Source organism: Zootoca vivipara, chromosome 2 (genome assembly GCF_965207765.1).
Source record: "Zootoca vivipara chromosome 2, rZooViv2.hap1.1, whole genome shotgun sequence".
NCBI lineage: Eukaryota > Metazoa > Chordata > Lepidosauria > Squamata > Lacertidae > Zootoca > Zootoca vivipara.
Genome location: NC_142584.1, coordinates 84,763,485 through 84,777,647, shown reverse-complemented (window position 1 = coordinate 84,777,647; position 14,163 = coordinate 84,763,485). Strand labels below are relative to the sequence as shown.

At 43.7% G+C, this 14,163-nt stretch overlaps 1 protein-coding gene across 1 annotated transcript in view; it reads left to right on the top strand.

The window, feature by feature from the left end:
- UROC1 (urocanate hydratase 1) overlaps positions 1 to 9,519 on the top strand; it is a 54,600-nt gene extending 45,081 nt beyond the window's left edge. Inside the window, exons 18-20 of the mRNA XM_060271395.2 lie at positions 932 to 1,013; positions 8,051 to 8,150; positions 9,248 to 9,519. Coding sequence (XP_060127378.1) covers positions 932 to 1,013; positions 8,051 to 8,150; positions 9,248 to 9,388 — 323 coding nt within the window. The 3' untranslated portion in view covers positions 9,389 to 9,519. The remainder of the gene's footprint in view (positions 1 to 931; positions 1,014 to 8,050; positions 8,151 to 9,247) is intronic.
- The last annotated feature ends 4,644 nt before the right edge of the window (positions 9,520 to 14,163 follow it).

The window sequence follows — 14,163 nt, the reverse complement described above, 5'->3', positions numbered from 1 at the left end:
ACAGGCTCTGGAGAAGATTGTGTTCTGTTATGCCTGGAATGGGGAGTCTGTTACCTCCTAGATGTTGCTAGACTTCTGCACTCATAATCCCTGACCATTAGTCATGCTGGCTGGCTGGCGCTGCCTGCTCACCTGTCTTAGGGAAGGACAGGTCATGAGCCAGCATAGTGATGCTCATAAGGAGGAGAAGCAGAAGCAGACACTCCTTTGGCTGCCTGCCCTGGTCAGGCCTATTCCTCATAGTTCAGGTGACTCACTAAGGATGTCTTGAGTTCTGGAATTAGCACTGGCTGTGCTTTAAATCATAGCTGCCAAGTACCCCGTATTTCCTGGGAAACCCCTGATTTTACTTACCGTTTCCCAGAGGTCTCCCGTTCCAGCTCTTCTCCCGTTAATTTCCCTTATTTTTGTTCCTGTCGGCGGCCATTTTTCTAGTGCCGCTTTGCCCATCTATGGGCACCAGAGAATGGCTGGTGCCGGCGTCGGAAGTCGCGTCTACGCATGTCCGGAAGTGCGTAGACGCAACTTCCAGTGTCGCTTTGCCCATCTATGGGCACCGAAAATGGCTCGCGCTGACACCGGAAGTTGTGTCTATGCACTTCCGGACATGCGTAGACACGAATTCTGACGCCGGCGCCGGCCATTTTTGGTGCCCATAGATGGGCAAAGCAACACTGGAAGTTGCGTTTACATTGCTATGGCATCTGGCAGCATTCTCAAATTTGCCACACAGATCTGCTACCATCGCCTTTACTTTAGCCCTCTGGCAACAATGATATGGCAATGTGATAGCTGGAATGGAAAGAGTCAATGAAATGAAGAAAGAAAGGAAAGCTTTGGGTTCACAGCGGCAAGTATATTATGCGCTTTCCCCCACATTAACCTAAGAATCCCCATGCTTCGGTAATTCACCTGCTTTCTCCCTCCACAGATATGGCTGTTCAGAATTTTGTGGGAGACTCATTCAGAGGAGCCACCTGGGTTGCCTTGCACAACGGTGGTGGTGTTGGCTGGTAAGGAGAAGTTGTCTTCAAAAGGATGGGAGAAGTCATTTCCCGAGTAAAGGAAATGCTGTGTGGCTGCAGCAAAAAACAGCAACAGGATTGAGCTGCTGAAGGGCATGCCTTCATGGGAGTCTCCATTGCTTCTGTTTCGAACTTTATGAATGACAAAGGGTAGTGTTAACATGCTTAGTGTGGCATAAGCTTTTGTTGACGACAGTCTGATGTGGACTCATGAAAGTTTGTGCTGTGACAAATTAAAGTGCCACATGACACTTGGTTGTTTTTGCTGAAGCAGCCTAACATGGTTACCCCTCTGGAAAGACTTTAAAACAGCGGAGGGGAACTGTGGCCCTCCAGATGTTTTGGGGTTCCAGCTCCCGTAACCAGCAAGTAGTCAGGGATAGTGGGAGATGGAAGTCCAGGAACATGCAGAAGACCACAGGCTCTCCATCTGTGCTTTAGAAACACACACAATCTCTATGCAAGCTTAATGAAAATGGTTGTGCTTTTATACAGCTCCAATGGGATTCATGCAGCACAGCCCATTATTGTGGGCTGCCTTTAAATGAAGTTACAGTATTAGCTGCCTTCAGAGTGCAAAATCAGGGTAAGAATGGTTTAAGTAGACTCTGCTGGAGTTTTGAGGTTTCTTTTTATTGACTAATGTTGCACGATTCTCTTCTAATTGATTCCCAGATCTTTAAAAAAAAGTCCCAAATGTATGTTAAGACAGTGACCACTACTATTAGTTTCAGGTCCTCACTACTATTAGTTTCGAGGTTTTCTATTTCTTTCTTTCGAAATAGAACTTACTTCCAACACCATATTAACTTGCCTAGTTCTTCAGGGTGCCAGTGGACGAGATGCATTTCGATTCCCCGCAAGCTGCATTTAAACCTGTGACCTTTGGACCCCAATATAACATGTCCATATGCCAAAATGCAGCAAGGGATCGCTGATACAAAACAGGTCAGGTGCCAGCCTGCTTTTTCCTCTGCTCTCACTCCAATTAGTTTTAGCTTTTTTTTCCCTTCCTTTTTTAAGGAGCAAATTAAACCTTTTTTTTCTGTGGGCACTGAACCTGGAAGATTTCTTAGAGCAAGATATCCTCCCCAAGCTCTTAGTTAGGCACAACAGTCCTGCTCCTTCCCTTTGCCTCAACCTTGCAGTGCTTGTCCATTGAGGTTTTCACCCATTCTGGTTTCTGTCTTGCTGGCAGAAATAAATAATCGCAGGAACCACAGTGTCTAAGATTCAGCTAGCACAGCTAGCTTCCTGGAATGGTAATGGGTTATTGTGGAAGTTGTAGTTCAACATCTGACGCGCCATAGATTCCCTCATCCCTGCTCCATACCAGCGGCAGAACGTAGGCCCGCGCTGCCCAGAGCGGGCGCGCTCCCAAAGGGGGCAGGGCACGGAGGGTGCCCTCCTACTCGCCACAGTTCAGGGTAGGAGAGGGGCAGAGCAGCTGCTGCTCACTCTCCTCCTGCTCTCTGCAGCCGGGTCAGACATGACCCAGCAACTGAGCTGCTGCGGCCAGGTGCGCCTTCCCACAGGTGAGGAGGACTGCTCTCTGTCAGAAGAGCTGCTGCCACCAGGCGCAAGGTGTGCTGCCCACTAGCCTCCCATTTTGTCAACCTCCCACCCCCCCCAGTCATGACACCCAGGGTGGGCTGCACCCACCGCACCCTCCTTCCTATGCCTCTGGTCCAGACTATACTGTACTGAGCTAGATGGACCAATTGCCTTATTCAGAATAAGGCACATTTCTCTGGGTTGTATCCAATGAAGTTGGCCTGTTAGCACAAGGACCTCCACCTGTACAATGAAACTTCTGCCCTCTTGTGTTTCTTCTAACACGTAATTCTGCCCCAGTCAAAAGATAACAGGGTCTGATTTCAATGAGGAAAATATTTAAGCTCATACTTTCTATTGGCTACTTTGCACTAAATAGGAAGGGTAGAAAAAGCACTAGTGATATTGCTTCACCCTCCATGGTGGCTGTCTGCATTGCACATAAGAAGGAATCAAGGTGATCTGAAGTTTGAGACTGGTGGGGACTGTGGTATAGTGGTTAAGAGCGGTAGACTCGTAATCTGGGGAACCGGGTTCGCGTCTCCGCTCCTCCACATGCAGCTGCTGGGTGACCTTGGGCTAGTCACACTTCTTTGAAGTCTCTCAGCCTCACTCACCTCACAGAGTGTCTGTTGTGGGGGAGGAGGGGAAAAGAAGATTGTTAGCCGCTTTGAGACTCCTTCGGGTAGTGATAAAGCGGGATATCAAATCCTACTTGGAAAGTTCATTTTTTAAAGGAATTAGTACCAGTTCCCGTTCACCCCCTCCAAAATGGAGCTAATTCCATTACAGTTCAAAACACAATGCACTCATGTGGTCCTCACATTTTTTCCAGCCTTCAAAATTTTACAAGCTCTGCTGAAGTTTTACATATAAGTAAAAAGTAATATAAGTAATAATCCGGGACGCGGGTGGCGCTGTGGTCTAAACCACTGAGCCTTGGACTTGCCGATCAGAAGGTCGGCGGTTCGAATCCCCATGATGGGGTGAGCTCCCGTTGCTTGGTCCCTGCTCCTGCCAACCTAGCAGTTTGAAAGCATGTCAAAGTGCAAGTAGATAAATAGGTACTGCTCCGGCGGGCAGGTAAACGGCGTTTCCGTGCGCTGCTCTGGTTCGCCAGAAGTGGCTTAGTCATTCTGGCCACATGACCCAGAAGCTGTATGCCGGCTCCCTCGGCCAATAAAGCGAGATGAGCACCGCAACTCTAATGGTCAAGGGTCCCTTTACCTTTCCTTTAATAAGACTAAGAAAACATCAAAACATTCACACACAATACAATGTGAAGAATTGCTTTATTTGTTCCCCCCAACAATTATGATCTTTAAGCTAAAACAAAATCAGTTTTCAGAAACGTAAAAATGGAAAATACAGTGACGACAATCAAATACAGAGCTATGTGTGATGAAACCCATATACAGTGGAACCTCGGTTTACGAACACCTCGGTTTATGAATTTTCGGTTTACGAACACCGCGGACCCATCTGGAACGGATTAATTCACTTTCCATTACTTTCAATGGGAAAGTTTGCTGCAGTTTATGAACGCTTCAGTTTATGAACAGACTTCCGGAACCAATTACACCCATTCTTCGGGTTAAGTATGCTTCAGGCCGAGTACTCTGCGGACCCGTCTGGAACGGATTAAGCCACTTTCCATTACTTTCAAAGGGAAAGGTCACTTCAGTTTATGAATGCTTCAGTTTATGAACAGACTTCCAGAACCAATTGTGTTCATAAACCGAGGTACCACTGTAAACTAAAATAAAATCACGTTCAACTCACCTGGGAATTATGGGAACTATTTTCAGGTGTGAATCAGAGAATTTTGAATTAATTCAGTGAATTAATCTGATTAGTTCATGCGCAGCACTGGGATTGGCTGCACTGGATCCATACATCTGGTCCTTGAAAACTCCATCATTCAGACATGCTTTTTTCAGTCTTTCATCAGTTCATGATAAAATGTGTGTGCTGTCTTGTGTGTGTGAGGCTGAGCAATCCATTGTCAATACTGCTGGCTAGAGAGAACTGACAGATCTAGCTGCAGTGTTTTTACCAATGGATAAACACATGGATTTATCAGCCATTTCTAATATGCATGTTTTAGTTTCCTTTCTGCAAATTTTTATTCTTCCTTTAGAGACTGAAGTGATATTTTTGTTTATAGGCTGATAATCATGCCGCCTAAACAGAGCTGAACATTAATTACTTACTCACATGGATCGGAATCATTTTACTATTAGCTGGAGCATATAGGGAGTTAGATTAGGGTTGCCCATTGTTAGGGCAGCTCAGTTCTGAAAGCCCATTTATTAGCAGGAGGCCAAAGTGACTTGTAGCAACAAAGAGACAGAGGCAATTTACCAAATGAAGTACACAGTCAACAGTGTGATGTCTTGATTGCAAGAGGGGCCTGGATTTCTTTGATCACCTTGGATGGAGACATCTGGAAATTATAGGAGGTAGCTTAGGTCAAAATGCCACATCTTTCTTTAATTATTTGAATATATGACCCAGTACTAATGAGGGCAAAGCGCTCTCCAATAAAAGTGAGAAGACTTGTTGGAAAACTCAGCTTAACAAACATGACTTGTTGTAAGTTTAATTTATGAGCATTTTTAGGCATGCGGAGTGGGGCAAACCTGGACCTCACTGTCTTTGTATTTGTGTTCGCTTAGCTACTGAACTGCATGGCAGAATTCTAGATTTGACTCCAGTATGAGATACTTAGAAAGTGCATCACACAAAGATAGGTGGAGGAACTATAGCACTTGAAAAAGCTTTTTAAATTGGTTCTTAATCTCAGCATTGCCTGAACATCTAACTATTTTTCCTCATATCATGCTGGCCTCCGTGGCATTACTGATTTGGTCCCCGAAGACATCCCCGCAGCAACATTAACTGAATCTCAGTTCACTGTGTGGCTACTTTAATCCATTTTACGATCTTCCAGCCATGTTAGCCTATTGCAACAAAAACAGGGGAAAGTCTTGTAGCACCTTAAACACCAGCAGAAGACAAAAATCCACTTTTCTGGATTGCATCTGATGGTGGAAGCTCATTCCATAATGAATTTCTTAGTCTTTAAAATGCAGCAACTCTTTCCTTGTTTCAGTAGCACCTTAAAGACCAACTAAGTTTTTATTTTGGTATGAGCTTTCGTGTGCTTTTCTAGAAGTGTGCATGCACACGAAAGCTCATACCAAAATAAAAACTTAGTTGGTCTTTAAGGTGCTACTGAAGGAATTTTTTTATTTTGCTTCGACTCAGACCAACACGGTTACCTACCTGTAACTCTTTCCTTGTTTGCCGTTGTAAAATCTAACCCTTTACACATAACCTTGTTGTCCATTCTTTCCATTTCAGTGTATATCCAGTATTTTTAGGTATATCCAGTTTTCCTCTGGAGTAGAATTTCACCTCCCTCTCGTCCCACCCCAAACCTGCTCCATAGTTTTGGGGGGGCCCAGAGCAATCGTGTGTGTGTGTGTGTGTGTGTGTGTGTGTGTGTGTGTGTGTGTGTAGAATACAAGCAGGGGAGGAAAAGGAGAGAATCTTTTCTTGGCTGAACGGAAGTCATTCTGCTCATTGGATACTTTGTTAGATACTGCAGCTGGAAAACCTATATATTTTAGAATGCTTACACAACTTAGGCTTCGGCCTTGGTCCAATTCTGACTTGTTGCCATATCTGGAGAAAAATTTAGAATATTTGGAAATGGATGGGTTTAACTGCCATGGCTTCTTTCAACACAGAATTGTAGAACTATGCCTCCCTTTAAGTTTTCCCTTTTGAAAAAGGAGGTATTGTATACCTTTAAATGAATATAGCAGTTAAAGAGAGTTGAAACTAGCTTATTGTGGTTGTAGTCTAAAACTTACTTTAATGAACCGTGGGGTAGCATTTTACAGAGCTTTCCGGCTAACTGTTTTCTGCGCTTGACTCACACCTGGGCATCTAAGAAAAGTAGCACGGCCTTTAATTATTTCGTTCCAGCTGCAGCCTCTACATACGAAGGCACCCTTAAAGTATCAGCTTCTGCTCCGTTTAATCCGTTATCATCTCTGCTTTAAAAATATTTGAAGGCCTTCAGCCACATTTACAGCATGTGTTACAGGTTACAGTGTCCGCTGAGTTCTGCTTTGTCCCCATTAGCCACGATAACTAAAATAGAAACACCCAGATATGATACATTTAAGTACCAGGTAGACCTTGAGTACCAGCTACCTGGGGTAAAGAACAGGTGGTGACCATCCCTCTTCATGCCTTGCTTGTGAACTTCCAGGAGCTCCTGGATGCAGAATGCAGTGGTACCTCGGTTTACGAACTTAATCCGTTCCGGAAGTCCGTTCTTAAACCAAACCCGTTCTTAAACCGAGGCGTGCTTTCCCTAATGAGGCCTCCTGCCGCCCGTGCCTTTCCACCGTTCCGCTTCCATTTGTGGACTGAGGTAAAGTTCGGTAACTGGAACGCCACTTCCGGTTTTGTGGAGTTCGTATACTAAATAGTTCATAAACGGGGCTGTTCTTAAACCAAGTTACTGTACGACTGTACTGGACTAGATTGACACTTGCAAAGGGCAAATGTCATGCTCTTATGACTTGTCAGCAAGGTAACATGAAAACAAATCCCCCAATAACAAAGCCTGGAGGAACTGGGCTGGGGAACCTATTAATTAAATAATTAATGAAAGAACACTTTCTCATAATTCCGTGAAGTACAAGCCCAAGGTCTTTATTCATATTCCAAAGTGGCCATTGCCACCATGCAGCAAGTGAATTCCACACTGCAGTGTAATAAACTTAAATACTGTACTATAAAATAAATAAGACAGTATTGTAGATGGGAAAAAAAACATTTACAGTGGTACCTCAGGTTAAGTACTTAATTGGTTCCGGGGTGCCATTCGCATCCCGAAAAGTACTTAACCCGAGCGGCGATAGCACGTGTGCACGAAGCACTGATAAAGCGCTTCTGCGCATGCGTGTGCGGTGGAACCCGGGTCCACGGAGTACTTAACCTGAAAGTACTCAACCTGAAGTGTACTTAACCCGAGGTATGACTGTAGCTGTTGTCTGGCCTTTGAGAAACCCAGTAACTTTAGCCACTTAATCATCAGACATGCAGGCATTTTCATTATTTGTTTAAACAAGTACTTGTTTGGACTATTTTGTACTCAGGAGAATTACAGCAGGCTCAACCCATGGCACTGGCACTTTCATAAGAATTGATCTTGCTGGCTGGGCATAGTGTGGGAAAAGGCAAAACCCTTGTCCTGCACCAGGATTCTCAGAGTCCATTACTTGAACTGGCCATTTGCCATCAGTTAAATGTGCCCAATTACAGCACTGTTTTAGGTCTAATTTGTATCTTTCATTCCTCCCAAATGTGTGTCTGATTGCAGTGCACTGGCATGTGATTTATTCGACTCCAAAAAAAAAACCTGATAAAAAAATAAATTCATTTTAAAGGGGTGAAGTGATAAATGGAGGATTTGGCCTTGTCCTGGATGGCTCAGCAGATGCAGAAGAACGTGCGAAGATGATGCTAAGCTGGGATGTTTCCAATGGAGTAAGCCAATATGCTTGATCTGCTTATTCTGAAATATTGTTTGGTGTTTTTTTTCAATGTATAGAAAAATACAGAATTTCATAAATGTCTTAGTAAGCCCATGTGAAACCACGAAGTCATTTCCTCGGCTAGCTATTTTCTAATGAAATGTAGCACTTGCAGCTTTAGTAAGGTCTCCAGGAGTTTGTCCTGTACAACATTCTAAAAAAACAGCCATAGTCCTGTGCAGTGAGGAATATGGTTCCAGTTTAGCTCCAGTAGCTGAAGGTTTATCTTGTGGAGGCAGGTGAGTGTTACTGGGTCTCAGATTCTGGGTCTTTAATTTTGCAGGAGGGATTTGAGAAACTGAAAACCATCTTGCTTTAGTGGACATAGTCAATTTATGATGCAGGACTCAAAAGGGATTTGCTCTGCATGTACCAGTAACTCCCTTTATCATTGCTGAAAGAGATGTAGGTACGTCGTATAGGAAGATTAATCTTTAGGCTTGAGCCACGGAGGAACACTCTTTTAATAAGCCTCGTTTATCAGAGGCAGATGATAAAAACAGCAGCCTGTAAACAAAGCTTGAACTGATGCGATAACTGCAGGATTCCTCCAGGCGCTTTCCTCAACTGCGAATGCTTCAAATCTGATTTTCAAACCTTCAAAGCACAGTGTTTTCCTAGCCTCTTTAAATGTGGGAAAGGCTTTATCACTGTACTCAGTCAGTTTTAGGCGTGCTTAGCTCCGTGCAACACCTTCCCATATAATGAGCAGCGATTGCTCAAGAAATGCCTGTATCTAAAATGGAACATGTTACAGATCACCTTAGTATTTCCATTACATCAGAGGGAACCTTGTGAAGTGCCCTGTTGATACTGTGACTGCCTGTAGTTAGTGCTGGCCAATAATCTTGTAACTGGAACTAAAACATACCAGGTTTACTTTAAAGGGGGGAACAGCCAAAGGGGGTGAAGGAGCTAGATACTGAGAAATCAAATGTGTTAAAAATGAGAACCATTTGATTAGAAGTGTTCTCCTACGATTGACATAGCTGAGAGACAAATTGCTCTTTTCTTAATTTATACCCATTTATTTTTGTTCCCTATGGACAGGTTGCTAGACGCTGTTGGTCCGGCAACAGCAATGCATATGAAACCATCTGCCAAGCCATGCAGAAAGACAAGAAGCTGAAGGTGACTCTTCCACATAAGGTGGTAGATGACAACATCCTGGAACAAGCCTTGAGTTGTTAACTTTACACTAAAAATTTTATTCTGCCTTTTTTAAACAACAACAACAACAGGCTTTGGACAATGCTCTTCTGATCTTCAACAAGCCTTAGTTAAGTTGGCATAATAAACACGTGTGAGTTTGTCTTCCAGGACAGCGGACCTGTTTTATTTTCATTTTTTGGAAACTCCAACCTACTTAACATTCAACATTAATGGACATCTTTCCATCGCATCACAGTGAATGTTTCCCAGCCAAAGAATCTATCCAGCATGAGTTGTGTTGTCAACATCTTTGATTGTCAATCAGTCTAGAAATCTAAGAACAAGAAATAAGGGCCAGGGACACACACGTTCCATTTCTAATGCTCTTTTAAGAAACCCATTTTTCAGGTTTCTAGTCAAAATCCAGCATTGTTATTATGAGAATATTTATGCCTATGTGTCAGCACTTCAGCTGCTCAGGAGGGTCTGACACGGGCCCCCATTGGAAATCCATTTATTTAAGTGTTGATGTGGATACCCAATTCCTTAGCTGATTTATATAAACAACAAGGGTGAAGCATTCACTTAACAATAGTTTGCCTGGATGATTTGCCTCCAAAGCACAATGGATGGATCAGAGTTGTCCCACAACCCATTCTTCACTCATCTCCCCTGAATTCTACTCTTTGTCCACCCCCTTGCTTATATCCCTATCTGATTATCAGGGATGTGAGAACTCACCATAACCACCACATTGCATTCCTTGTCATCCTGTCTCATAGCATCATTCATCTCCTCTGCAACATCATCTCCAGCCATAAAAAAGGAAAGAAGATGCCACCATTTTGCACCACAGTTTGCAAATGGCCTACAGAAGAGTTGGTGCCTTTTGGACCTGCACAATGCCACAGCTGTGATTGGGTTGTGGCTGCTGGCTGGAATGGAGGCAGGAATGGGCCTCGGCTGCCGGTGGTTGAGATCTTTTCAGGCTGACAGAGCTGCAGTGATGAATCACACTTGGTGGTGATATATCCAATGTGAAAATTGCTCACAGTTGTATCTCTTAGGTCACAAAACCTACCTCTCCATTCAGAACATTCCTAACTAGATGCCAGATATCACACACACACACACACACACACACACACTGATACATTATCTTCATGTGCTTTTGATTTTGGAATTTGCCAATAAATTTAAAAGCTCCCGGTTCTATTGGAGCTTACCCACACCCAGTTTGCATGCAGACAATGCCAAATATTTCAACATCTCACTTAAAAGCTTTTGGCCATAGATTGTAAAGCCAGATATTTAGCTTCATCGGTGATATCAAAGAAGGGAGGGCTCCTTTCCTTGTTTCTTTTTTTGTTGTTGTTGTTATAGTTGAACCTCAAGATCCAGTAACCAGAGCCTGGTACAACAGACAAACAGTCAGAATTAAAGAACACCATGCCTCTCAGCACATTCTGTTTTCAGTACTGTACAAGAACTGATCAGTCCTTTCACAGAAAGGTCAGAACCCAGATTAGCTTTCTTTGTTTCCGCAACCTAGGTGAGGGAAGACACTTTCCTGTTGCTATTTCAATGTGCTAATAATGAGATGTAAATAATCACACCCCCCCCCCAAAGAGTAATGTAATTATTGTTAATCTAGAATAGTTAACCATCAACAAAAACAGTTTAACTAAATAGTTCAAGCTGCTTTTTTATAAAGTAGTTGTAATACATGAAAAGTGGCTGAACCATGGGTTTAATTACTGAACGCAGCATAGATACTGGGTAAATTGGGGTCTCAATTTCTGCCATACTTGCTCATGGAATCACCTTGGTTAAAATTATGTTAAAAACACACTCTGTTTGCACCTAAAGTAATTGCTTCCAATAAATGATTCTGTGAACAGGAACGGCCCCATTTGATTTCCCCTTTTGTGCAGGGGGGTAGAAGAGGCTGAACTAGATGACTTTTGGTTCCTTCATAACTGCGATTCATTGCAAGGTTTTTTTCTTTCTTCCATGGTTTTGTGCCAGCGGAATGCAGTTCAATTTAAGCTGTCAATGAATCATATCTCACTGTTGTAGAGCCCAAGCAAACTCTACAACAGAGACTTAAGGACACCCTGTTCCCAATAATGGGTTGTTGCTTTTTAAAAAGACGCTTATAAAGATTTTACAATATTTTTACAAGCCATAACAGAGTAAACATGTTTGTGGCCAATATTCTTCATATGAATTTGGATAAACTAAAACTGCATCAACATAGCAAACAGTGTAAATAACTTTTCTGGGTACAGATATATTCATTATAAAGGCAGATAAATGAGCAGAAATGGGGTTGTGTGCATATGTTGATGTACTGCAAATCGTCTGTTCACAAACTAAAATATCAAACCAAGATCATATGGTGGCGTGGTTTGTTGTGACATCCGAATCAGGCCTCTAAATCTCTTAATTTAACAAATTACAGCACTGAATACAATGACAGATGATCCATTGCGACAAGGCCAGATTAATTTTTGAGTTTACCATGTTATAATATGCAGGTTAAATTGAGTTCTCCACATTCCCACATCAGTTTGCAGATTTTCTTTTAAGAGTCTTCATGAATATTATTCAGCATTATAGGGCAAATTTGCAAGCAATTTTCACCAGTGAATATTTGGATACTATGTTCACTAATATATCTGAGGTCCTTCTTTGTGTGCCCCCTCCATGGGAGGTGCAGAGGCTGGCAACACAAGATCGGGCCTTTTCAGTGGTGGCTCCCTGCGTGTGGAATACTTCCCCCAGGGAGGCATGTGTAGCTCCACCTTCATCTGTTTTTAGGTGGCTAAAGGCTTATCTTTACCTGGGCTTTTGGCCCTTAATTTGAAGGGTGGCACTTTTTTAGTGGCGTGGGATCTGTAAGACCCGCCTTTTATCTATATAGCTGTGTTTTTAGATTTTTATTGGATGCTTTTAGCTGGTTTCCAGGTTGCTTTGGGACAATTTTTGAAAAAAGTGACTAACGAATGATAGGCAGACAGATGCATTTTTGCACCCTATACCTAGTACCTGAATTTTTGTACTCATTAATTCATTGCAGAATTCAGAGAAGTTTGAAACTTGAAGGATGGCTGAGTGTTTGGTTCATACAGTATTTCAGGAAGTGCTGATTCAGCAGAGAAACCTTTAAATGTGAACTGAATTGCATTTCTCTCCACTGCCCCGGTGCAGGGGAAAGGGACAGTTGTTCTCCTGCGTGAGAGGAAGGACCCTGTTGCAACAGCGAAATAAAAGTGCCTTGCTTCGTACGTCCTGGTTTGGTCTCTGTAATTTGGTGGGCAGGAGACGCTTAAATTCGTCTGTTTGCCTGGATCCTTGGGCTCTCCCTGGGTCAGGATTCATTTCTCTGGGTTCATAGGAACCAGCTTAAATTTTACATCAATTTTACATCAATACACTCACGCAGGAGTGTGATTGTGCCACACTCATATTGTAGCAGGTGTATGAAATACCCAAGCAATACAGAAAGGGGGTAGTTTCAGAAAGCTTTAGAAATAATGCAATTGGCTAAGCAAGAGGAGATCGTCCATTCCTTAATAACAAAAGTGTGTTGTGATGATTTTTTTAAAGTTCAGAAATCACAATGGGTGTGTCAAAGTTAGGACCAACATGCAATTTTTCCCCAAGGTGGTATAGCACCATCTGCTGCTTAAATGATATTGTAGCAATTCCAGTTGTGGATATTTTTGGTTCAGCATTTTTGATTTTTGGATTTTTAGTAATTTGGAGGGGGGCTTCTAAAGGGTGCTCCCCACGTATGCAATTTTCATTGTGTGTAGTGTGCCTGGACCTGTGTAAGTGGAGAGTCATCTGTACATAGTGTAAGTGGAGAGTCATCTGTACATAGTAATACAACATGTTTCTTTACAATTTATGTATCGTATTGTTATGAGCAGGGCCGTCTTAAGCATATTGGGTGCCCTGGTGCAAAGATCGCTCCGGCGGCGCCCCCCGCCCCGTTTCCCACCACGGCTGTCTGGCGGGCGCAGTGTACAGCATGGCTGCTGCAGGCACAGCCGTGCGGCACCCCGCGGCACCCAGCCTTGCCTTAGAGCCGGCCCTGGTTATCAGTTGTGGAGGATAGGCTGTGTGCTTTAGCCCCCTTCTAATTCCTGGATGGGACCCAGGTGGCGCTGTGGTTAAACCACTGAGCCTAGGGCTTGCTGATCAGAAGGTCGGCGGTTCGAATCCCTGTGACGGGGTGAGCTCCCCTTGCTCGGTCCCAGCTCCTGCCAACCTAGCAGTTCGAAAGCACGTCAAAATGCAAGTAGATAAATAGGTACCGCTACAGCGGGAAGGTAAATGACGTTTCCGTGTGCTGCTCTGGTTCGCCAGAAGTGGCTTTGTCATGCTGGCCACATGACCTGGAAGCTGTACACCAGCTCCATATGACCTGGAAGCTGTACGCCGGCTCCTGTATATTAATAAACACTGAATTGTCTTTTGTGATTAAGTAATCTGTTGGGTGGTGCTGTGGGTCAAACCACAGAGCCTAGAGCTTGCCGATCAGAAGGTCGGCGATTTGAATCCCTGCGACGGGGTGAGCTCCCATTGTTTGGTCCCAGCTCCTGCCAACCTAGCAGTTCGAAAGCACGTCAAAGTGCAAGTAGATAAATAGGTACCACTCCAGCGGGAAGGTAAACGGCATTTCTGTGTGCTGCTCTGGTTTGCCAGAAGTGGCTTTGTCATCCTGGCCACATGACCTGGAAGCTGTACGCCGGCTCCCTCGGCCAATAATGTGAGATGAGAGCGCAACCCCAGAGTCGGTCACG